At 35.6% G+C, this 26,984-nt stretch overlaps 3 protein-coding genes and 1 non-coding gene across 5 annotated transcripts; 2 read left to right on the top strand and 2 right to left on the bottom strand.

The window, feature by feature from the left end:
- Positions 1 to 608: 608 nt before the first annotated feature.
- LOC103838668 (GDSL esterase/lipase LIP-4) lies at positions 609 to 9,970 on the top strand. The gene is made up of 5 exons (XM_009115116.3): positions 609 to 1,375; positions 8,661 to 8,852; positions 8,941 to 9,107; positions 9,181 to 9,445; positions 9,529 to 9,970. Exons 1-5 carry the CDS (start codon positions 1,105 to 1,107, stop codon positions 9,759 to 9,761), a joined length of 1,128 nt encoding a protein of 375 aa, XP_009113364.1. The 5' UTR covers positions 609 to 1,104; the 3' UTR covers positions 9,762 to 9,970.
- A 5,614-nt stretch (positions 9,971 to 15,584) lies between these two features.
- Positions 15,585 to 15,691, bottom strand: LOC117128634. Its single transcript, XR_004452028.1, has one exon. It is a non-coding gene; the product is annotated as a small nucleolar RNA R71 (small nucleolar RNA).
- Positions 15,692 to 20,238: 4,547 nt separating this feature from the next.
- LOC103838779 lies at positions 20,239 to 24,255 on the bottom strand. 2 transcript variants are annotated; one of them, XM_033279356.1, is made up of 2 exons: positions 24,101 to 24,255; positions 20,239 to 23,583 (listed from the first exon to the last, which is right to left on the bottom strand). In XM_033279356.1, exon 2 carries the CDS (start codon positions 22,569 to 22,571, stop codon positions 21,543 to 21,545), a length of 1,029 nt encoding a protein of 342 aa, XP_033135247.1. In that variant the 5' UTR covers positions 22,572 to 23,583; positions 24,101 to 24,255; the 3' UTR covers positions 20,239 to 21,542. Both variants share the same exon structure in this region, with proteins under 2 accessions (XP_033135247.1, XP_033135248.1).
- Positions 24,256 to 24,595: 340 nt separating this feature from the next.
- LOC103838675 (pentatricopeptide repeat-containing protein At1g56690, mitochondrial) lies at positions 24,596 to 26,939 on the top strand. Its single transcript, XM_033279352.1, has one exon. The coding sequence runs from the start codon at positions 24,647 to 24,649 to the stop codon at positions 26,750 to 26,752; it is 2,106 nt and encodes a 701-aa protein (XP_033135243.1). The 5' UTR covers positions 24,596 to 24,646; the 3' UTR covers positions 26,753 to 26,939.
- Positions 26,940 to 26,984: the final 45 nt, after the last annotated feature.

Raw genomic sequence — 26,984 nt, 5'->3', positions numbered from 1 at the left:
TTAAAACAGACTGTAGATTCAGTGTAAAATACAATTTCTTTAATATTTCCTTTTTGTTCGCATCCAACAATAATATGTAGACAGACATGTATATTTTTGTACATTATATAATATTGTATTCCTCCATCTGTTTAAAAGACGATTTTTAGTTTTTCTTAGTTAAAATTATTGGGGATTCTTATATTATGCTAAAAACCCCACACTAAAAAACCCCAATAAACATGTCTTCACTGCTCTTAATTGTCTTCATCATCATTCCACTTCTCCTCATCCTCATCCTCTTTCTCTCTTTCTCTTCCTGCTTCAGTGTAGGGGATGATTATCACTGTCGAAAACGTCTACCCTGTTTCCTCCCAAACTCTTTTGCACTTAAAAACAACAAACATTGTAATATATTATCTGTTATGTTCATTCTATTATAAAATTGTGGAATAGAAATGTAAATGTTTAGTAGTCGGTTATGTTTATTGTTATGCTATCGAGAGATCAATTTTCTATACTATTTATTTGATAAATATAATAATATAATATAATCCGTCAGTTTGTCACAATGCATCATATACATAGTTATGTATAAAAAGAATTTTTGTCCATTTTCGTAACAAATTGACAAAGCTTCCAATAAAATCTTTACAAATAAATCTTTACTTGTTTTTTTACTTATTTTCGATTTTATAGATTTGATAGGTAATTTTAGAGTAAACTATAGTAAAAGAAAAAAGTGGAAAAAATTGGTGGAAAAAAAGAAACACTTTTACTTTAGCAAAATGTAAAATAAACATGCGTCTATGTTTTCTTCCATTTAAATAGTAACCAGAGCAGAGCCTAAAACAGTTTAAATAATGAAGGTTTTCTAAAAAAATTTCTTTTACAAATTTGGGGGATTTTTGTATGTAATTTTTTAAAAAATTTGGAGGATCTATGTTCGATTCGCTCAGGACCACCCTTGACTCTAATAATACAATCCAGTTACATTCTATGCGTATATTACACATTGCTAATTCACCCATAAAAATTCTTCAAAAATATATTCATCGTCCCAGTTACTCCTGAATATAAAAGCTATCGACGTAAACTCTCTCCACACTATCAAAGGTCTCTCCAATGGCAACTCTTCTTCCCCACTCCGATTCATTCTCCTTCTTCTTTGTTATATTCATTTCACTGGCTGTTCTTAGTCACCGGCATCCCTCTGCAACAGCCGCAGCAGGTTGTCAAGCTCCGCCAGTGATTTTTAACTTCGGAGATTCTAATTCTGACACGGGCGGACTCGTTGCTGGACTCGGTTACCTCGTTGGCCTCCCTAACGGGCGCTCATTTTTTCGGCGATCCACGGGACGTTTGTGCGACGGACGTCTTCTCATCGATTTCCTCTGTAAGTAAAACAAACAAAGACTCTGTCTCTGTGTTGGTAGTGATTGTGTCAGATCCACCGTCCGTTTGCATCTAAAATGTACGGCTCCGATCACGTTGATACATAAGTGTCGGTGATCGCATGTGTGTTTCGATAAACATATTCGGTCATTGAAATGTAGTAGGACAAAGTAGGTAGGTCCCATGTAGAACATGTTAGAAAGTGAATTAATTAGTTTGACCCTTTGTATCTAACTTTGGTCACGTAAAGTGATGCCATAGTCCGTCTTGTTTTTTTTTTTTCCACTAGATTTTTATTAAAAGTAAAGGTACAAGGTCCAACTGGACCTAGCCCAAACAAACAACAAACAAAGGTCCAACGAACAGGTCCAAACTTAACATAACACTATGGTTCAACAGCCCAAAGCGAAACCCGTCGTAGAAAAGTCGACTCACATGTCCACGTATTCGATCGCCCGGCGATCAATGGACACGTGTCTCGACAAGAATCAACCTTCTTCCTCCGGAAACCAGCAAAGCGACATGACGTATCGACGGCGAGGCAAACCCTAGACGAAACGGTCAAACCGAACAGCCACCGGAAAGCTCATGCCGATAAGTCATCAAAGACTGGTGGATCTGCGAGATCGACAACATGATTAACCGCCTACAATCGATCGAAACCCTCCAATTTACCATCAGAGAATCAGAAAGAGAGGCAGGAGAATAAAGAAGCACAGAACCGCATATCAGAGAGGAGCGGGAGAACCCCGATAAAAATCCGGCGAAAGCAGTGCCAAAGAAGCCACCACCTCCCGGAGACAAAAGCCGGCGAAGCTAGTGTTAAACGAACCACCGCTATCCGGAGACAAAGTCGGCCGAACACCATCGAAGAGAAAGGTGCGACGCCGGAACCAAAAAACCGATCTGGATAACTCTCTAATCTTTATTCACGATCTGGACAACTCTCTAATCTCTACTCCTTGTGAAAGATTAAGATTGGGAACAAGGAAGGTAGAGAGAAAATCATCTCTCTAGTCCGTCTGGTTTACGGTTCAGTTTATTTGTTTTTTTTTCCACGTTTATAGAAATACAATTAAGAATAAGATTAGTTCAGTTTTGGTTTGTTGTTTAGATTCTGGTTCAATTGCAACTAAAAGCATATCAATACTATTAAAAGAGAAGGAATTTTAATAAATCTACTTAAAAAGGTTGTTTGGACTTTTTACTTTTTTTATTTTTTTGGACTTCTCCTTTATATTATAACAATATGTGACAAGATATTTTATACTATAAATAAGCGATTTTTACTCTAACTATCAAATTTGATACATTATTATTTATTCTTAACCCTTTAAATAGATTGCTAAACCATCCTATCCAAACAAAATAAATTACATGAACCAAAACCAAAGCACAACCTATTATAACATAATCTTATCAAAATATTCATTTCCCCCATTTTTAAAAACATCTAAATATTCATTTCACCCACAAGGATCATAGTACCATCGACTACAAAATTAATTTCTAACACAGATAAACCCAAATTAATAAGACCAAAAATTTTAAGATAATTAAATTGAGACCCACATTAAATTTAAAATAGGAAAAATCCCAAATACTTAAGAACATAACTTACAAAAATATATGTGAATAAAACATTCTTTTTAAAACCTAACTGTTAATAATGGAACATATGTCTCTCTGATACTTTTATAAAATAGGAAATTGTAGTTTAGATTTATATTATAGATACTTTTTTAAAAAAAAATTAAAAAATATTCTAATACTTGGTTTTATAATTGGTAGTTTGATTGTTAATATACATACAATTAAATGTAACATAAATCGTTACTAATAACACTATATTTATACCAGTTTCAAATTGTTATACTATTTTTACACACAAATGAATCTTCAAACAAATTTCGAACAAACTTCAAAAACGCAAACGCGTGATAAAATTTCATACAAATTAATTGTGCTTATGCAAATGACCTATATATTAGTGATATAATCTTCAAAATTATATGATTCAAACCCTAAATTTCATAATTATGAAAAGCAAAACAAAATCAAACCCCCGCTTTCAAGCGCGGGTCAAAATCTAGTTTTGATGTTAAAATAGTTGATAATATAAGATAAATAGACTACTTATTTTTGGACAGGAAAAATTGATTTTTTTTACTTAAAAAATCAATTTTCCCTGTCCGAAAAATTGATATGTTTTAATATTTATGAACTGGTAAAAAATATTTTATATTGATTTTATATCATATTATTAGTATTAATTTATATATATACAATTTATTACAGGTAAAATTAATTAATTGTTTACTTTAGGAATTTTTTTGTTAAGATATTTTGTTATTTGAGCAATCATTAATGCTGACCATATTTATAAAATTATTTGATTTTATATTTATAAGGAAGATTTTGTTAAGATTAACTAATGCTGAAAATTAGGATTAGTTAGTTTGTAGTGGCGTAGCTAAACTGTTAGTTTAAGGGTTAGTTCAATATTGTATTTATGTTTTAATAATATAGATAATTTTTTTGAACTGCGGGACAGAAATTATTAAATATTAATGTACATAAATAATATAAAATTGACATAAAAATAATTAAACTTCATATAATTAGTTACTTATTGTATTACTAATAATTTTATATGAGATAAAAATATGTTCAATACAAGACAAAGACAAGTAATAAAATAGTACTAGATTTTGACCCGCGCTTTCAAAGCGCGGGATCGTTTCTTTTTTTAAATTTCATTTAAAATTGATAATATTTGTCTAACTTAATATTTTCATAGATTTTATGTTTGTTTATAGTCAATTTCAATAAATTATCCTCTTTCTTTACTATTATAATTTTGCATATATTTTATGTTTGTTTATAAAAATGTCCTATTTTTATTATATTACTTTATAAATGATTGTTCATGTTTCCAAAATGCTTATTAATTTTGTTCAAAGATTTTAAAATTGTATACTTCTAAATTCTAATCAATAAATATAATTATATTTTAATTTTTAATAAACTATTATATTTTAGATTTCATAAGCATTTAAGTTTTTCATTATACATATTTTAATTAAGTCATAAAATATAAATTATAATAAAACTTCAATTATTATGGATTTAAAATGGATTTATAATATTCATAAAAAAACAAAACACTTTAGCGCTTGGTTTTAGGTGGGTTTAGTTTTGGTCAGACTAAAATACTAACAATTAGGTATTTAGGTAAAAGTATATTTACTTGATAGATTTTCTGAATCAAAATATAGTTAGTATCATTATTGAGATCAATATTTGCGGATCCTATATTAATAATTAGCAAATTGGGTGACATTATTTTGGTAAAATATATTACATATTTTTTAGATATTCTGATTTTTTTCTAAATACAATTGAGATGGTTGGCCAAGTTAATTAAGTTAAACTCGCAGACTATCGTAGTGTCCATATATTAAGGAAGTTGAAATTGATATTTTACGATTTTCTTGGCCATCTTTATTGATTTTGTTTGTTACCCAAGGAAATTCATGAATTAACAAACAAAAAAAAATGAAAATATCTTAAAATGATGAATGCTATTCTTTATTTCGTAATTCACATTATAAATTCATTTGGACTACTTTATATTTCATGATCTTAGTAAAACAAAATTCATAGTGCTTTGCTCTCAAACATGTCAAACATATCATAAGCACTAAGTCAAACAATAAATGTTACAGAAATTTATAAGGTTAAATAATAATTGTATATATTAGAATTATGCTTCTATGGTTTGTATAGTTACGAATATATGCTTTCAACACAAACGTTAATAATTATATTATGGAGTTCAGTTTTATTTTTTTGGCATAGGTAACGCTGATAAATGCTGCTGCATTGTTATTGGCTAATATATTCTTCATTCTGATTGGTTTATTATGCTGACCGAATTTAATTAATAAAATTAATGTTAATATAAAAAAGGCAATGGCATGTCACTGTAAATAACTTCAAAAATATGGGCAGAATCCTAGTAAGGATTCTGCTTTAATAGTATAGATTTATAATATTCATAAAAAAACAAAACACTTTAGCGCTTGGTTTTAGGTGGGTTTAGTTTTGGTCAGACTAAAATATTAACAATTAGGTATTTAGGTAAAAGTATATTTACTTGATAGATTTTCTGAATCAAAATATAGTTAGTATCATTATTGAGATCAATATTTGCGGATCCTATATTAATAATTAGCAAATTGGGTGACATTATTTTGGTAACATATATTACATATTTTTTAGATATTCTGATTTTTTCTAAATACAATTGAGATGGTTGGCCAAGTTAATTAAGTTAAACTCGCAGACTATCGTAGTGTCCATATATAAAGGAAGTTGAAATTGATATTTTACGATTTTCTTGGCCATCTTTATTGATTTTGTTTGTTACCCAAGGAAATTCATGAATTAACAAACAAAAAAAAATGAAAATATCTTAAAATGATGAATGCTATTCTTTATTTCGTAATTCACATTATAAATTCATTTGGACTACTTTATATTTCATGATCTTAGTAAAAAAAATTCATAGTGCTTTGCTCTCAAACATGTCAAACATATCATAAGCACTAAGTCAAAGAATAAATGTTACAGAAATTTATAAGGTTAAATAATGATTGTATATATTAGAATTATGCTTCTATGGTTTGTATAGTTACGAATATATGCTTTCAACACAAACGTTAATAATTATATTATGGAGTTCAGTTTTATTTTTTTGGCATAGGTAACGCTGATAAATGCTGCTGCATTGTTATTGGCTAATATATTCTTCATTCTGATTGGTTTATTATGCTGACCGAATTTAATTAATAAAATTAATGTTAATATAAAAAAGGCAATGGCATGTCACTGTAAATAACTTCAAAAATATGGACAGAATCCTAGTAGGGATTCTGCTTTAATAGTATAGATTTATAATATTCATAAAAAAACAAAACACTTTGGCGCTTGGTTTTAGGTGGGTTTAGTTTTGGTCAGACTAAAATACTAACAATTAGGTATTTAGGTAAAAGTATATTTACTTGATAGATTTTCTGAATCAAAATATAGTTAGTATCATTATTGAGATCAATATTTGCGGATCCTATATTAATAATTAGCAAATTGGGTGACATTATTTTGGTAACATATATTACATATTTTTTAGATATTCTGATTTTTTTCTAAATACAATTGAGATGGTTGGCCAAGTTAATTAAGTTAAACTCGCAGACTATCGTAGTGTCCATATATTAAGGAAGTTGAAATTGATATTTTACGATTTTCTTGGCCATCTTTATTGATTTTGTTTGTTACCCAAGGAAATTCATGAATTAACAAACAAAAAAAAATGAAAATATCTTAAAATGATGAATGCTATTCTTTATTTCGTAATTCACATTATAAATTCATTTGGACTACTTTATATTTCATGATCTTAGTAAAACAAAATTCATAGTGCTTTGCTCTCAAACATGTCAAACATATCATAAGCACTAAGTCAAACAATAAATGTTACAGAAATTTATAAGGTTAAATAATAATTGTATATATTAGAATTATGCTTCTATGGTTTGTATAGTTACGAATATATGCTTTCAACACAAACGTTAATAATTATATTATGGAGTTCAGTTTTATTTTTTTGGCATAGGTAACGCTGATAAATGCTGCTGCATTGTTATTGGCTAATATATTCTTCATTCTGATTGGTTTATTATGCTGACCGAATTTAATTAATAAAATTAATGTTAATATAAAAAAGGCAATGGCATGTCACTGTAAATAACTTCAAAAATATGGGCAGAATCCTAGTAGGGATTCTGCTTTAATAGTATAGATTTAATAAGAAACAAATCTGTAAAATACATAATTTGATAAATTAATTTATTATAAATACTATGTTGTGAAAAAAATACTAGCAACTTCAAATGCCAATAATCTAGTAACATGTTGATACAGACCTCATTTTTTAGGTGTCAATTAGTTGAAAAGATTCAACTACAAATAATCCACAAAAATTTCACAACTCTTTGACCCTTCTATTGTAGTCATTCAACAGTTTTAAATTTTATCCAATACCCTCATTGTGAATGGTGTAAGATAAAATTAACATTGACTAAAATGAAGTTGATCAACCATTTTGAATCAAATATTACACATATAACTAGTCAGGAAAATGTAGTTTCTTTTATTTTTGTCAGCATCTAGTTTCTATTGAGTTATTTTCTAATATTGGCAGTGCCGGACTAACATTTTCCACTGCCCCAATCAAAATTTAAAATTATACCTTTGTACATATTTTATCAAAATCATAAAACAGTATAAAACAACTTTAATTTTTATTAAATAGAAATGGAAGTCTATAGTTTGTTTAGGAAATAAAACTGTGATAAAAATATTTATTGGTAAAATTAATTTTGTTTTTTATTTTTTATGCAAAATTATCCACTAGATTTCTACAGTCATTTTTTTCAACCATCCATTATATGTCTATCATAAAAATCAGTAAACACAATAAAAAAAATATTATCGTAATAAAGTGAAGCTATCAAGCTTTTATCACATTTCGAAAACTATGAACTAACAAACATATGTTCTTACTACGTAAAGGATTAGTTGAAAAAATTGAAACATTAAAACTAAACTATATATTAAGAGTTAAAGAGAAAAGAAGACAAAAAGAAAAATTAGAATAAAATAAAAATTATGCAAAACGATGCAAAAGAATAAATTGAAACCAAAAGAAAATCTGTTTTGTTGCTAATTTTAATTAGAGTTTGAATTATCATCTAAAATATAAATTTACTAATATATTTAATATATAACAAATTTATAAATATAGTTGAAAAGTTCAACACATTTTATATAAAAATGCCTTCTAAATAATATTTTAACAAAAAAAAATTACAAAAATTTATTTGTTTATAGGTAATAATACGAATATTTTTATAAAAAATATGTCCTATTATATTGGATGCCCTAATCTATAGTTTGGGTGGCTTGCCCTCCGGGCCGGCCCTGAATATTGGGCTTTCGTATGAAAATGAAGTTTAGATTTCTGGATATAAAACTAGTTTTGTTTGATTTGGTTTAGTATTGCCGGTACCATATTTTTTGCCGTGCCCTAGTCAGCATTATTAAAAACAAGAATGGATTTGATGGAAATTTGATATCCATTAAAATCCTTTTTCACTCAATGTAGCCATTTACATTTGGTGAATAGTTTCACTAACAAGGGAATGTGATTGCCGATTCCGCAGGCCAGAGTTTGAATACAAGTCTCTTGAGGCCATACTTGGATTCTTTGGATGGGTCAAGGTTCCAAAACGGTGCCAATTTCGCAATTGTTGGATCCACTACTCTCCCCAAAAACGTCCCATTTTCACTCAACATTCAGCTCATGCAATTCCTCCATTTCAAATCCAAATCACTCGAGCTAGCTTCTACTTCAAGTAAACCTACTTCATCTCAAATAATTTTTGTATCTTCTCTCTTCTTGATTAATGATCTTGACTGGAGTCAGCATGGTGGGTTTCTTAGATCCGTCAAAGGGGATGTTCATAAGCGAGAGTGGATTCAGAAACGCATTGTACATGATCGATATAGGACAGAACGACATTGCTCGTTCCTTCTCTATAGGCAACTCGTATTCTCAGACTGTCAAGCTGATTCCACAATTTATTTCCGAGATAAAAACCAGCATAAAGGTTAAAGTTTCTAGCCTTATGGAACTTTGGTATGCACCATGTAAACTTATAAAACCAGTTTTGCGATCTGTAGAGATTGTATGATGAAGGAGGAAGGAGATTCTGGATCCACAACACTGGTCCACTAGGTTGTCTACCTCAGAAACTTTCAATGGCTCAGAGCAAAGATCTTGATCAGCATGGTTGCTTAGCCAGTTACAACGCGGCAGCAAAACTGTTTAACCAAATGTTAGATCATATGTGTGAGAGACTGAGGATTGAACTGAGAGATGCCACCATAATCTATATTGACATATACGCTATCAAATACAGCCTCATTGCAAATTCCAAAGCATACGGTAAAGCAGAGTTATTCATTTCTTCTTACCATCAGTGACCGAAATTTATTGCTGTAATCTTAACTTTAGTTATGGTAATGCAGGTTTTGAGAGACCCTTAATGGCGTGTTGTGGATACGGTGGGAGTCCTTATAACTACAATGCGAAAATAACATGTGCACATAGAGGCGCAAATGTATGTGACAAAGGATCTCGGTTCGTAAGCTGGGATGGGATTCATTACACTGAGACAGCTAACGCCATTGTAGCCATGAAAGTGCTTTCAATGCAATACTCGAAGCCAAAAGCTCCCTTCGATTTCTTCTGTCGTCGCTGAGAGCCAAACTTGTTTTACTTGGAAATGTTTGAAGAAAAAGGAGAGAAATAAGAATTTATGTGTCTTAGTCCATGAATATTTTCTTTATATAAAAACACAACAGAAAAGTTTAGTTTGGTGATTAAGTGTAACTTAGAGAACAAGTAAATCTCGTGGAACACATATATCTAGAACTTTTAATAATGGGATCACCACAATATTCATAACAATTTTGTTCATTATACAAAAGTACATTTGAAACACTTTAGATGATTAAAAATCTTACCAAGAAAACTCAATAATTTCTCCTCATGTGTACATATGTCGAGATATTGGAGACAACATAATCCGATAAGATGAACTAACTTCTTAAAAATAGCAACAGGTAACTCCTTGTTGAATAAATCAGCTAAATTGTCAATTGAACAAACATATAGGACACAAACATCACCATTCTTCTGCAGTGTATGAATCTTGTTATGATTTGATACATTTTTTAATTCCCTTGATCACAAACACTTTAGAACTGTTATAGACCTTTTATCTTTGAAATTTTTATATTCCTCTTATGTGTGTCTATCATTTGCGTGTTCTTTGTTGTCTCATCAAACTTTTATCATGCAAAAACTCAGTGGAACTAAAACCATAATAAAGAAAAAGAATAAATCACACATTATCACATTTCTTCCTCTCGAATAAATATTATTATGATATATATTTCAATCACATATATTTCTTTTGAAATTTAAGCATTGCAGAATAAACTCTTTTGATTTCTATTATAATATCTAGAATCTTTAGACTTCTGGTCCATAAATGTCTTTTGACATAGACAATAATTTTTTGTCTGTTTGGACTTAATTCAATCCAAAGCTTTTTGCATTCAGTCGTATAATTTTGTCATATAAATCCGAGTTATTCATGCTTTTATTGTAAAAATTTGTGTTGTGACTTTCTTATAGTATGAATCACATTTATAATCAAAAAAGATTAGCAACTTGCCCAAATAACACTTTAAGTATAATACTTCATGACTAAATATATACAAGTATCTTAATATATAAGATTCTACAGAAATCTTCTAAAATAACATCTTAATTTCTAGATGTTTAGTTTCAAATACATAAGACGATACAGTCTTTTCAAAAGCTTTCTTCCAAACTATGATTTGCTATAAAATTAAAGAGTTTGGATTATATTCAAAATAATGATTCCAAATACTTCTCTCTTTCTAATTTTTAATATGTTTTGTCTATTTAATTCTTTCTAATTTGGCTAGTTTCTTGTGTATACTTTTCAATAGGCTTTATTTCATGATTTTTTTTAATTATTCATCATATCAACAACTATTTTCCATGTAAAAATATTATCGATTTTGATTTACTTATCGGCTCTATTTGTTAACTTATTGAGAGCTTACATACTTGAAGATTTGTTTTTCAACATACAGTACTTGAAGTTTTTATAAATAAAAATTATAAACAACATTTGAGAAAGAAAAAAAATTATAAACAACATTGTCCAACGAAATTTGTATAGCTGTTTTATCTCTGCATTTTAGTTGTCTTGCATTCAATTTTTTTTAATCTTTTCGTTGAATTTATTCAATTTATTTAATACTAAATTGTACTTTGAGTTTTTTTAAAACAATGTAATTATTTTCTTGTAGACAAAAAGATGAATGACAACAAATATAATATAGCTTTTAAAAATAAAATTTGGCTTATTATTTAATATATATATATATATATTAATATAAAATTTGATATTGAATATATAAATATATTATATAGTCCATTGATAATACAATATTATGTTTTTGGTTAAAATATTTATGGATCCGGTGCTGTTTCGCATCCTCGTATTTTAAACGTAGGCTTTCAGACATAAAAATATTGGCTCTTAAACATGAATGAGCTTCTTTACCCCCAAACCATAGCCCTGATATTAACTTGAACCGGAAAAACTAAACACCATCCGAATCTTTATACAAAAATATTCGAACGAGAATTAAGAACTTAGTACTGTTGAGTTCGGGTACAACACAAACTGAAACGAAATCCAAACTAAGATCCAAAAATATCCAAAATTAGTTAAATATATTAATGTATACATATAAATATACATGTAATTTAGATATTTTAGAGTATTTAAAATATTTTTGTAGTTTGTTTTATTTGTTATTTTGAATACTTTTTAGTTAGTTTAGGTGTTGAACTAGTTTAATTAGTTTTTTGAATAATTAATATATTTTAAGTATTTTTGTTAATTTTTTAAAACAATTTAAAAAAATATTTTTGGGCATTTCAGACATTGGTTATAATCCGATCGAAACCGAATCTGGAAGGAATCGAACTAAACTCAATCCGAAAATTAGTAAAGATCGAATGGAATTTATTAGCATAGTACTGAAAATCCAAAATTCCGAATGATCAACTGAACCGAATCCGACGGCTCCCGAATGCCGAGACCCACCCTTAAATATAAATGAATTTGACCCTTTTTTTTCGAAGTTAGTTTCACATATATATTTTTATTGCAAAAAGTTAGTTTATTATTCACACACCATCTTGAAGAAGGATTACATATATAGTCAGTTATGTTAATTATGTAAATACTCCTTCCATAAAATTGTGTAGATATCAATTTGTATTAGGTTAATATGTATATTTTAGTATTTTGGTCATTGGTCTTAAATGAAACAAGAAAATTTTCTGTTGAAACTCTTAAAGGTTAGGACCAAATGTTGAGATGGACCAAATGGGCACACAAAAATCTGGAATAGGACACTTCTATTTCTAATTCTTTAATGAATTAATAATAAATCGAAATTCAGCTGAAAATACCAGAAAACCTAAAATTTCAACATATTTACAAACCCAACCACTCTACCCACCCAATTACTAATAACCCGACCCGACCTATCTGTTTTCCCCTAAATCCCTAATTTTTTTTTCTTCGACGTAACCAAGAAACACAAATCCAAACACAATCAACAATCTCAAATCACTATCTCCCTCAATCTCCCCTCACTAATCAAACTCTGTAACAATCATCTTGAAGTTGGTTCCTTGAATCTCATCTATTTCTCTATTTCGTGTCACTCATTGAAAAACTATGGCTCCTAAGACTCGCTTCGCCGGAAAAACAAACAAGGAAGGTGCACCGGAGAAGAAGAAGAAGAACGAGTCTGCGGCAGAGAAGAAGAAAGCTGTGGCGGAGAAGAAGAAAGCTGCGGCGGTGAAGAGGAGGAGAGAAGCCGTGAAAAAAAAAGAGATGCAGCAAAGAAGAAGACTGAAACCGCAGAAAAGAAGAGGAAGCAAGACTCGTCTTCGTCGGAGTCTTCATCCAATCCAACCAAGCGGCGTCGGACCGCATCTTCACCAGAACAACATTCCGATCCCGATCATTCCCCGGCACCATCAGCGGAATTGCTTTCTCAGGATGATAGAGAGGGTACGCCAAGCCCATCATTTCCGATTGAGCCACAAAAAGCACCTACTCAAACACCCAGTGAGGCGGAGAATCCACTGCAAGCTCCAATAACTTCTAACAACAGAGAGGATCCCAACAGAGAGTCACACTCACCAGAGGCTGCCATTAACAATGAAGCGCAAAGAACGGTAAACAAATCAATTTAAAATAGTTTTGGAATTTTTATGATAATATTGAACTAACAGATAGGAACCGTGAGCAGATTGGATCTAACAACAGTGATTCAAACCCACCTGAGGCTGCCATTGGATCTGCTACCATTGACAATGACGCACCAAGAACGGTAAACAAGTCAACTGATATCTTGCATATTTGCATCGTTTTATCCATTCATCCATGAGCATTTTCATCATATAGATTAGGATTTAGCCATGTCTAGGTTGCATTTTGCATTCATTGTCCTTATTAGGTGTTGGAGTGCCACATGGAGTTCTTGGGGATATTTGGATGCATTTGGAGCTTAAAGGACGTGAAATAGGTGATCATTGGACGAGCAGAGCATGGGAGCGAGGTTCCGCAGCGATGTCATGAGGTCGCTCCAAAGCACCCCCCAGAGCGACTTGCCCAGAGCGACGCCCAGAGGTCGCTCGCATCTCACACCCCTCTCAGAGCGACCTCCCAAAGCGACACCCCGAGGTCGCTCGCGTCTCTATGGCGAGACGACACAAAGCGAAGCCTGGAGCGACCTCTCAGAGTGACCCACTGAGGTCGCTCCCGAAGGCCGGAGCGACTTGTCGGAGCGACATGCCGAGGTCGCTCCGCGTCTATTATCTGCTCGATTTCTATTTTACTTAAGGGCCTTTTGGTCATTTCATTATGCACGTTTTACATTTCTAAAACCTATGTTTTAAACATCTTTTGTAGCCCCCAGGCAGATTATCTTTTGATATATTTGAGAAATACACAAAAACTCTCTGGAGAAGTTCATCTCTTGGATTTTGATTGTTGTGTTCTTGTTGATTTCTTATCTATTTCTCTACATGATTATTCTGAAATCCAATATGGGTTTAAGAGGAATCATGGAGATTAGTGAGTAATCACCTTTTGAATTCATGGGTTAGGGAGATTAAGGGTGATTAGGTTAGAGCTAGGATGTTTTAGTGTAGATCATTCGTATTTCCTTGCTAGTAGAGTAATCATAATGCATCTTCTGAGTTGGCCACTCAGTTGTTGATCCTTAGGCATTTCTCACCCGAAAGGTGTTCGATGAAATGCCCGAGACAACTCTCCTAGGCTTTTAGTATACTTTGCCAAAGACATTTGTTGTTAAAGGTGCTAAGATAGCTAATAGACTTGTTAGTAGTGATTGCTTTCATATTATTCAACCAAAGACATTTGATGTTTGAGATATGTTAGCAAATGAGCATTCATCTAGACATAGAGCTTGCTTAGAATTGTGTCTAGGCTTAAGGTCGATAGTTTGATCGATCATTTGCCATCCTTAGTTCGATACTTGATCACCCAAGGTCTAATCCCTATGCCCATGAGTTCTCTTTTCCCTTAGTCAAGAAAGTATCATTCTGTTATTGCTTTTTAGTTTTAGTCATAGCTTAAAACCCATCTAAATCATTGGTTGCACTTAGATTAAGTGAGTACTTGCATTCTCGGTGCTTTGATATCCCTCAGAACTGGTTCGACAATCTTTTATACTACAACATTTGTCTTAGGAGCCTTGAAAACTCCTAACATCAAATTGGCGCCGTTGCCAAATTCTGAGTAGATTTAAACATTGAGATTTAGTCACTTGCTTGAGACTAAGTCATTTTTATTTTCTTTTGTTACTGATTCTTTTTCTTCACCTCCCTTTAATCTACAGGTGTATGAACTTGAGGAACAGGGGTCCATCAAACCTAGTTCCAAGAGCTGCAGACATCAGAGCTTTAGAGAGAGAGTGCTAGAAAGAGAAGAGAAGAAGAGCAACAGGCTCACTTGCAGAGATTGGATACTGATATGGGAGACATACCTCAAAACCAACAGCGAGCAGCTCGACCCATTGGCACTTACGACCGCCCCAACATTCATGGTCATAGATTGGGAATCCGAGCATCCGTTGTGGCAGCCAACAACTTTGAGATCAAATCAGGACTCCTCAACGTGATCGAGAACAACAAGTATCATGGCTTGGCTCTAGAGGATCCATTTGATTACTTGGACAGGTTCGACAACTACTGTGGGTTGTCAAAAACCAATGGTGTGTCCGAAGATGCTTTAAAGCTCAAGCTATTCCCTTTCTCTTTGGGGGATAAGGCACGTCAGTGGGAGAAGTCTCTACCAAGCGACTCCATCACCACTTGGGATGACTGCAAGAAAGCATTTTTGGAGAAGTTCTTCTCTACTTCAAGAACTGCTAAGCTGAGAAACGAGATTTCCAGCTTTCAACAGAAGAACTTGGAAGGCTTCAGTGAAGCCTGGGAGAGATTCAAGGGCTACCAAGCTCAATGCCCACACCATGGTTTCTCTAAGGAGAGCTTGCTGAGCACATTCTACCGTGGTGCTCTTCCTAAGTACAGAGCCAGACTGGATACAACTAGCAATGGGTTCTTCTTGGGGAGGACTGAGGAGGATGCTGAGGAGCTGGTTGACAACATGGTAAAGAGTGATGCAGTCTACAGTGGAGACCACGACAGAGGCAGCAGAACAGATGACAAGCAGACAAAGAAGGAGTTAAAGGCTCTACAGGATAAGATAGACATCCTCATCGCTGATAAAGCCATCCAAGAGCAGCTGTACTTTGTTGGTAACCCAAGCCAAGAGACACCACCTATTTTCCATGAGGTTGAGGGTTTGGAAGGTCAGGAAGAGCTGTGCTTCATCAACAATAATGGTAGCTGGTACAAAAAGGAGCCCAACTTTCAGTACAACAACTACCAACAGAAATCCTATCCCAACAACCAACAGAGTGGTTATCCGCCTAGAAACAGCCAGCAAGGCAGCTATCAGCCTCAGCAAAACCCCTCGTCTGGTTCCTCTGCTCCTCAAGAGAGCAGCACTGATACCTTACTGAAACAAATCTTGGAGTCTCAGACTAGAAGTGAGAAGCATGTTGGTTATGAGTTGAAGAACCTTCATACCAAGATTGATGGGAGCTACAATGAGCTCAACAACAAATTCTCACAACTTGCTTCTACAGTCAGGAATTTAGAGAATCAGTTTGCTTCCATGAACACTCACCAGAATCGCCAGCAAGGATCTCTACCTGGAAAGTCTGACCAAAACCCCAAGGAGGCCAAAGCTATCACCCTTAGGAGTGGTAAGCAGTTACCTCCTAGAACCCTCACCAAGGATGCTGAGAAACTAGGTGAGGGGGTTGCCATCAACATAGATGATGAAGTGGTGATTGTTGATGAGAAGATCAATGACGAGATCTTGGAAAAGATAGTGGAAGCCAAAGGTAAAGGAAAGGTTGGGGAAGAGAAGAAGACAGTAAAGGATGGTGAAGTTGTTACTCCAGCAAGTGAAAGTTCTTTTGTTCCTCCTCCCTATGAACCCAAACTTCCATTCCCTGGTAGATTCAAGAAGCAACTGCTAGAGAAGTACAAGGCTCTGTTTGAGAAGCAAATGAGTGAAGCTCAGGTTGCAATGCCCATCATAGATGCTTTTATGTTGATTCCTCAATACAGCAAGTTCTTGAAAAATGTTGTAGCTGCAAAGAAGAGGGAGATGGAAGGCATGATGATTCTTACCCATGAGTGCAGTGCCATCATCCAGAGGCTTGATGTTCCAGAGAAGTTAGAGGATCCAAGAAGCTTCACACTACCTTGTGCTCTTGGACCTATGGTATTTGAGAAATGTCTCTGCGATTTGGGAGCTAGTGTCAGCTGGATGTCTTTGTCTGTTGCAAAGAAGCTTGGATTCACTCAGTACAAGAAGTGTAGACTCTCTCTGGTGTTAGCTGATCATTCAGTGAAGTATCCTGTGGGCATCTTAGAGGACCTCCCTGTGAAGATTGGAAGGTATGAGATACCTACAGATTTTGTGGTGCTTGAGATGGGTGAGGAGGCTCAAGACCCATTGATTCTAGGAAGGCCATTCTTAGCTACAGCAGGAGCTATTGTTAATGTGAAGGAAGGCACGATTGATCTCCATTTGGGTAAAGAGAACATCCTCCACTTTGACATCAAGGAGAAAATGAGGAAACCAACTGTGTTCGGGCAAGCTTTCTACATTGAAGAGATGGACACTCCTGCTGATGAGCACCTTGAAGAGTTACCACCTGAGGACGACGAGGAGGGAGCATCTCCCTCTACTCATTCCCCATAGAAGGTAACCCACCACACTCCCTTGTATATACCATTTCACTTTTGCATATTAGTCTTCTTTTCGATATCTCTTTCTCTACTTGACAACACAGAGACTGTGTAACTCAAGTTTGGGGGAGGTACCAAGTATTTGATCATGTTTGCTTTGATGTTGTTTCATTGAGTCATGCATTGCATACCTATTTGCATATATAAAAAAAAATCAATCATTTAGTTTGCATCATTTGCATTTCTAGGAGAGTCTAGAGCATATAGGTTGCATTCACTTGCATTGGGAGCAATGATTTTAAATACCTTGTAAAGCACACTACGTTGCACCTGAGTAGCTTTTGCACCTCTCAAAAAGACTTGTATGTTTCGAGCCTTGAAAACTCTTCCTGAAACTTGTTGATTGCTGAAACTCAGTCTTTGAAGCCAACTACAACCTTATTTGAACTGAACGAACTTAATGCTTCTTGCTCATGGTCCCTTGTGTACTGAGTCATGGCTATACACACTTGAGTTGTCACATCCTTTATGCCAATCTTATTTTGACAAACTCTAGTGGTAGACCACTCCTAAAACCCTTCCCTCCTTTTAAGCTTTCATTGTTTGATGAGTGAGGCCTTCTTCGGAAAGTCTTACATGTGCATAATGTTGAGAGTATCGGGAACGACAATGCTTGATCTTCATTCTTGCTAGATTGGGCACTCTATTGTCTAGCTATAGGTGGTGGGTGAGTGTTGTGATTATGATTTGGGAGAAATGAAAAAAGAAAAGAATAGACTCTTTGTGCTTAAGTGAATTGTTTTATTGGGATAAGTAAAGAAGCCTCTAGCTCAAGTTTTGAAAAGTCTTGGCCCCCAGCCTAAAAAAAAAAACGAAAAAGAAAAACGAAAAAAAAGAGAAAAGAAAAAAAAAAAAAGAAAGAAAAGGGGGCTAGCAAAGTTGTTAGGAGCTAAGAAATGTTTTGAGGTTGTGAAAAATCCCTTGTAGATTTCAAAGAGAAAGAGCTGATGTTTTTAGAATCTTTTAGTGAGAGATGTGAGTTGGGCTTGACATTTGAGAATGATTGTGTAATTGTATGTTTGGGAAAAGGGTAGAACAATAGAGATTGAGCATTGTAAGCATGAGTTGATCCCTTTCTTAGATATATTATGTGCAATGTCAAGGCTACTTGTTTCGAGAGTAAACCACCTTAAAGATCATATATTTTGAACCTCTTGACTCACTTGAATAAAAGCCTTCCCTTACCCAACTAAATGACTTGGACCAACTGACCATTTGCAAGAATTCACCTGATGTTTTGTGCTTAATGAATGTGAGAGTTGGTTGATTTGAATGTGTGGATGCTTGATGATGAGTGTAAGAGCAAAAGGAGTTGAGATAGGCCTAGAGAAGCTAGAGTGTAATAAGAGAGTGTGCTAGTTGTGTTTGCTAGTTGTGTTTCTTTTGGCTATGAGCTCCCACCTTCAAACCTCTCTCCCTATGAGTTCTAGAAAGTTCACTTGTGGACAAGTAAAAGAACAAGTTTGGGGGAGTTGATATCTTGCATATTTGCATCGTTTTATCCATTCATCCATGAGCATTTTCATCATATAGATTAGGATTTAGCCATGTCTAGGTTGCATTTTGCATTCATTGTCCTTATTAGGTGTTGGAGTGCCACATGGAGTTCTTGGGGACATTTGGATGCATTTGGAGCTTAAAGGACGTGAAATAGGTGATCATTGGACGAGCAGAGCATGGGAGCGAGGTTCCGCAGCGACGTCATGAGGTCGCTCCAAAGCACCCCCCAGAGCGACTTGCCCAGAGCGACGCCCAGAGGTCGCTCGCATCTCACACCCCTCTCAGAGCGACCTCCCAAAGCGACACCCCGAGGTCGCTCGCGTCTCTATGGCGAGACGACACGAAGCAAAGCCTGGAGCGACCTCTCAGAGTGACCCACTGAGGTCGCTCCCGAAGGCCGGAGCGACTTGTCGGAGCGACATGCCGAGGTCGCTCCGCGTCTATTATCTGCTCGATTTCTATTTTACTTAAGGGCCTTTTGGTCATTTCATTATGCACGTTTTACATTTCTAAAACCTATGTTTTAAACATCTTTTGTGGCCACCAGGCAGATTATCTTTTGATCTATTTGAGAAATACACAAAAACTCTCTGGAGAAGTTCATCTCTTGGATTTTGATTGTTATGTTCTTGTGTTCTTGCTGATTTCTTATCTATTTCTCTACATGATTATTCTGAAATCCAATATGGGTTTAAGAGGAATCATGGAGATTAGTGAGTAATCACCTTTTGAATTCATGGGTTAGGGAGATTAAGGGTGATTAGGTTAGAGCTAGGATGTTTTAGTGTAGATCATTCGTATTTTCTTGCTAGTAGAGTAATCATAATGCATCTTCTGAGTTGGCCACTCAGTTGTTGATCCTTAGGCATTTCTCACCCGAAAGGTGTTCGATGAAATGCCCGAGACAACTCTCCTAGGCTTTTAGTATACTTTGCCAAAGACATTTGTTGTTAAAGGTGCTAAGATAGCTAATAGACTTGTTAGTAATGATTGCTTTCATATTATTCAACCAAAGACATTTGATGTTTGAGATATGTTAGCAAATGAGCATTCATCTAGACATAGAGCTTGCTTAGAATTGTGTCTAGGCTTAAGGTCGATAGTTTGATCGATCATTTGCCATCCTTAGTTCGATACTTGATCACCCAAGGTCTAATCCCTATGCCCATGAGTTCTCTTTTCCCTTAGTCAAGAAAGTATCATTCTGTTATTGCTTTTTAGTTTTAGTCATAGCTTAAAATCCATCCAAATCATTGGTTGCACTTAGATTAAGTGAGTACTTGCATTCTCGGTGCTTTGATATCCCTCAGAACTGGTTCGACAATCTTTTATACTACAACATTTGTCTTAGGAGCCTTGAAAACTCCTAACATCATCAACTTGAAATGGTTTTAGAAATATTTATCATAGAGTTGAACTAACAAATAAAAGAATGAAACTAGTTCAACTGGTAATAATATGTTGTAAAACATATTCAGTGGAATTTATAACTGGTACAACTATGAAAAGTATAACTAGTTTAACTTATACAACTGAGTATCGTATAATTAGTATAACTAAAAGAGTGAAAAATGATGCAACTGGTAAGTGATACAACTATTAACAATATAACTAGGTTAACTAATTAAACTGAGTATTGTTTAAGTATATGGTTTTATTGATGTATAACTGGTTTAACAAATATCGTATAACTAGGTTTACTAGTACAACTAGTAATATTATTTTTAGTACAACTAATTTAACTGGTACAACTAAGTGATTTTGTGTTGTGTAACTCGGATATTTATTCAGTGTATTTAGTGTTCTTATTTGTGTCTTCAGGCTGGGGAGGAGAATATGGCCGTAGAACCAATGAGACCTGTTGGTTTTTTTCTTCAAGCCGAGTGATTATTGGACGGCTTGCAAGCTCTCCTCAAGGTGCCACCAACACGATTTTCTTGAGACGATTAAAGACTTTAAGGAGTCAGAGAAGAGTTGGTTTGAGAATCACCCTCAGTTCAAGCATTTATTCCACATGGATTGTTGCGAGAAAAGAAAGGTTCAGGGATTGTGGATGTTGCTACTTCGTTGTATGCATACACGAAAGGAGCGACAAGCTTGGTTTGGGGTAAACGGTGTTCCAATTAGATACTCCACAACACACAAATAAATTCTACAACACAAATGAGACTCATTCATCATTTTTTTCGTTACCACTTCCTTCGTTGTCACCTCCTTCGTTCCCATTTCCACTTCTGTCACTGCTGTCACTACCACTGCTATCACTGTCACTGCCATCACTGCCACTTTCTTCGTTTTCACCAATCAATGGTGGAAACTTCTTCTTTCTCTTCCTCCGATATTCTCCGGCAGATGGAAATCTAGTAACTTGTAGTCTTCCTTTTTTTTTCTCCACATACGGAGGGAGGACAACCTGATATCGGATTTCCTCAGGAATTTCAGAACTTTCCCATGTTGAATGATGAGGCACTGGATATATTGTCCTGTAATATGCCAAAGTCTACTGCTCCATCCAGTAATACCTAGAACAATAATGTTCAGCCATTTCTCCACGCGCCATGATGGCAGCAAGTGCATGCACACAAGGATACCGATCAATATCAAAACACCTACAATAGCATGTTTTGTTGCTCAGATCAACTAAATAACCATGACCATCCTCGCCAAGCACATTGTAGTGACCTTCAAATGTATTTAGCTCGGTCACCTTCAGCTTTTTAGCCGTAGGATATATGTGATGCAATATCCCATGCACATGTGGGATTAGTATCTGCCTCTCTGGTACGCGTAGAGATAATAGACGGTATTTGTTGAACCATTCTGTTATCTTTTCCACGATCACATCAAGCATTGGCAACAACGCATATTTCCTTGGTTCCTTCAAAACACCATTGATAGATTCAACAGTGTTGGTTGTGTCTATGTTGTACCTTTCTCCCGGAAATTTGCATCTTGCCCATTTTGTCTCATGAACACTGTCATCTAGATACTCGGCTGCTTGAGGATACATTTTCATGAAATCGTTGTAGCATTTGATGAACTCCACCTCACTGTAAATACCAGCAATACTTCTAAATTTTTTGGCAACCCCTTTCTTGTTAACATTGCTGCAAGCTCCGCTGACATTATTAGACAAGTGATAATTGCAATATCCATGGATCGCCAATGGGTATACCTCGTGTACTTTCTTGATGATGCTTTGGTTTCTATCAGTACAAAATACAAGCTGAGGATCATCTGATATCAAAGTTTTTAATATAGTTAAAAACCACTCCCAGCTTGCATTTTTCTCACCATCTACTACTGCAAAAGCAAGGGGATAATGATGATGATCTGGATCTTGAGCAGTGGCAATGAGAAGCACTCCTTTGTACACACCCTTCAGGTGAGTTCCATCCATTATTATCACTTGCCTAATCGCCTTGAACCCTTCGATGCAAGCTCCAAGCGCAAAGAACATATACTTAAACTGGTTCTTCTCATCCACTTCTAATCGTGTAATGGTATCAGGATTCATCCTTTGTAACATGTACAAGTAAGATGGCAGCCTAGCAAAACTCTCCTCCGGGTTACCACGCAAATCACTCAAAGCTTTATTTTCCCTCTCAAAGCCATAGAATATGAAACTTTAACACCCAGCTTGTTCTGCACCAAATCTATGAGAGTCTTTGGATCCGGAGTCTTGTATTTGCCGGGATAATCAGAGTGCACCACTGATGCGACCAAGCTTGGCGTGCCTATTTTCTTCTTCTTCATGACACTTGCATCTCCACGAGAGCACGTATGAATCTTTCTATACGTTCTGATAGAGAAAAAATCAGAGTTCTTCAGCTTTGGAGCTCGTAAATACCATCTGCATCCAGCCCCACGACATTTCAATATGTAAACCCGAGGATTCGACTTCTGTATATCAACCTCAAAACAATTGGAATGCACACCTTTGTCCACTAAATCCCTCACTTCTTCTCTAGTCGCAAATTCTTGATGAAGACTAATATCAATGCCATCATCCCATTCTGAATTGACAACAGGAGGTTCAACTGTTGTAACAGCCGGCAACTCCTCCCTATCATCCATTTCATCACCCTCTTCACTGATTTTCTCATGCTCAAACTCATCCTCCTGAATATGAGGAACAATTTCCAACTCTCCAACTCCAACCATGCCATCATTAGCTCTGGCATCACTCAGATTTTCCTCATTCATAGAAAACATCTCGTTGCTCTGATTTTCTGAGACGATTTTGGTAAGTTCCACATGCAAGACACAACGTCGGTTCTTCTTATCTACCATCATCAAATATCCTAAAACATCTTCATCATCCAAGATATAATAAGAATTTTTATTATTCAAGACCAGCGGAAAGTAACTCAGTTGAAGCTTGGTGGCATCTACATCAATCTTCAGTTTTTTGCCTATTCTATCAACCAAGTGGGAATAAGTAATCTCCTCATATCTTCCTTTCATCACCAAAGTAGAAATATGTCGGTCTACACCATGTTCAAAGTGTATCACCACAGATCCATTGCTATCCATACTTCCTGAAATGAGTAAAAAACAACAATATTATTGAGTAGTTGTACAAGTTATATGAGTTTTACGGTTGTAAAAAATATCTGTTATATTATCACTTTGACGGGTTTACATATCAAACTAGTTATAAGTGATACTAGTAATACCAGTTATCCGACGTTCATTTTGCACATGACTATTACAAGTTATATTAGGTGTATCAATACCACCTATTCAATGTGTTACACTTAGTTGTACCAGATTTACTAATGATACATTTTCTATAAAAATGTTAGTAGTACTACATCAGTTGTACCAGTGAAACTAGTTGTTAAAGAATTTTGAGTTACAAGTTGTACCGGTTGTACCATACACAAAAACGATTTCTTTTACAATTTTATGTTTCATACTCTAACAAAATTATATCAACCAACCTTATAATTTGACTAACAGTTAACATGTATTTTATATGACTTAACCGAAACAAATAACAATAAAAACATAAGAGAGAAAGACAAAAAAGAGAGGGAGAGAGTTTACACTTACCAATAGATTTCAGAACCAAGGACGACGCAAATGGGATGTTTCACGGTGTCATAACCTGTAAAAATACCCTAAGAAACAGAGGTAAAGGTTTGTGGGCGAAGAGTTGAAGAATAGAGGTTTGGTTGGTGAAAGAAATGAATTTTCGTGGTTGGGTATGGTTGAAGAAGAAATGAAAAAAAGAAGAGTGATTAAATTTTCAGTGCGACCCAGACAAAATCTGATGGCTAAAATTAAAACAGACTCATAAGATCCATCGGCTGAGAGACAAGTTTCATTAATGGCATTATTGTAAATATTTCATTTTTAAAGATCGGACGGCTTAGATTATAACGTGAAGAATCAGATCTAATGGTTGATGTTGAGCTTTCATTAAAGGTATAATCATAACTTACACTCATTTGTCCAGTAAGAAATTAGTTTTGGTGGTTATAGATTTTTTTTTTGACCTTTGTCCCTTTGTAGATTAAAGTCCTAAAGGTTACGCTCTGTCCAAAAGTTATTTAGCCGTAGAGCTTTCTTTGTGTTTGTAACATTCTTAACTCTCAGATGAAGAGGGCTCACTTAATCCTGCACAGAAGCTACTGCACAGTCAATTCCAGTTTCCAAATCTCTCGCCTCTCAAAGGTCGGCCAAATCAACGAAGCTCGCAAGTGTTTCGATTCGCTACGCTTCAAAGCAATCGGTTCATGGAACTCCATCGTCTCCGGGTACTTCTCAAACGGCATGCCAGCAGAAGCGCGCCACCTGTTCGACGAAATGCCCGAGAGAAACATCGTTTCCTGGAACGGTTTGGTTTCAGGGTATATCAAAAACGGGATGATTACGGAAGCCAGGGAAGCGTTTGAGACGATGCCGGAGAGGAACGTCGTCTCGTGGACGGCGATGGTGAAAGGCTATGTGCAAGAAGGTATGGTCGCTGAAGCGGAGACGTTGTTTTGGAGAATGCCTGAGAGGAATGAGGTTTCTTGGACTGTGATGCTTGGTGGGTTTATCGACGACAGGCGTGTTGACGACGCGCGTAGGTTGTATGATATGATGCCTGTGAAGGATGTTGTAGCGAGTACTAACATGATTGGTGGGTTGTGTAAAGAAGGTAGAGTAGATGAGGCTAGGATGATTTTTGATGATATGAGGGATAGGAATGTGATTACTTGGACGAGTATGGTTACGGGTTACTGTCAGAACAACCGTGTGGATGTTGCTAGGAAGCTGTTTGAAGTGATGCCGGAGAAGACTGAGGTTTCTTGGACTTCAATGCTTTTGGGGTATACACTGAGTGGGAGGATGGAAGAAGCTGAGGAGTTCTTTGAGGCAATGCCGGTGAGACCGGTTATCGCTTGTAATGCGATGATTGTTGGGTTGGGAGAGAGAGGGGAGATAGGGAAAGCGAGGAGGGTTTTTGATTCGATGAATGAGAGAGACGATGCTACTTGGAGGGGAATGATCAAAGCTTACGAGAGGAACGGTTTCGAATTGGAAGCTATTGATTTGTTTGGCGTAATGCAGAGACAAGGAGTCAGACCGAGTTTTCCGTCTTTGATCAGTGTTCTTTCGGTCTGTGGAGCCTTAGCGAGTCTCGAGTACGGTAGACAGGTCCATGCTCATTTGGTAAGATGTCGGTTTGATGTTGATGTGTACGTCGCCTCTGTTTTGATGACCATGTATGTGAAATGCGGCGAGCTTGTGAAGGCGAAGCTAGTGTTCGACAGGTTTACTTCAAAGGATGTTATCATGTGGAACTCGATCATTTCTGGTTACGCTTCTCACGGTTTAGGAGAAGAAGCTCTGAAGGTTTTCCATGAGATGCCGTCGTCTGGTACAATGCCTAACAAAGTCACCATAATCGCAATTCTGACGGCGTGTAGCTATGCAGGGAAAGTGGAGGAAGGGGTTGAGATATTCGAATCGATGGAGTCGAGGTTTTGCGTTGCACCAAGCGTTGAGCATTACTCCTGCACGGTGGATATGCTTGGGCGTGCGGGGAGGATAGACGAAGCGATGAAGCTGATCGAAACTATGACAGTAAAGCCAGACGCTACAGTTTGGGGAGCCCTGCTGGGGGCTTGTAGAACTCACTCGCGGCTTGATTTAGCTGAAGTTGCCGCGAAGAAACTCTTCGAGATCGAGCCAGAGAACGCTGGTCCGTACGTTTTGTTGTCTAGTATAAACGCGTCTCGAGCTAACTGGGGAGATGTTGCAGAGATGAGAAAAGACATGAGGAACAAGAATGTGAGTAAGTTCCCTGGTTGCAGCTGGATCGAAGTAGACAAGAAAGTGCACACTTTCTTCCGTGGAGATGTAAGAAACCATCCCGAGAAGACGTTGATATCGATGATGTTGGAGAAAACAGAGGGGTTATTGAGAGAAGCTGGTTATAGTCCTGACTGTAGCCACGTGTTGCACGACGTAGACGAGGAAGAGAAAATGGATAACTTGAGATTGCACAGCGAGAGACTCGCGGTTGCTTATGGACTCTTGAAGCTACCGGAAGGAGTTCCCATTCGAGTCATCAAAAATCTTAGAGTCTGTGGAGATTGCCACGCCGCCATTAAACTGATTTCGAAAGTGATGGAGCGAGAGATCATTCTTAGAGATGCAAACAGATTCCATCATTTCAAGAAGGGAGTGTGTTCCTGTAAAGATTATTGGTGAGAGAGAGAGACTGATCACCCGTACCCGGTTAGCTCATACTCTACCGAAAAGGTTTCAATTTGGTTTGATTCGGTTATTTTGATTCAAGTTCTATTGGTTTAAGTATAGAATGTTGCAGGCGTTCACGCATATCAATGCAATCACCACTTGATCACTCAATTATTATATTGCAATTATTATATAATAATGTGTTTATATTATCTTCTTTGGGAAGTGACCTACACTATGGTTT

The sequence above is a fragment of the Brassica rapa genome, chromosome A09, assembly GCF_000309985.2.
Source record: "Brassica rapa cultivar Chiifu-401-42 chromosome A09, CAAS_Brap_v3.01, whole genome shotgun sequence".
NCBI classification, from domain to species: Eukaryota; Viridiplantae; Streptophyta; class Magnoliopsida; order Brassicales; family Brassicaceae; genus Brassica; species Brassica rapa.
The sequence above is the reverse complement of the archived record's forward strand: the minus strand, read 5'-3'. Positions and strand labels throughout refer to the sequence as shown.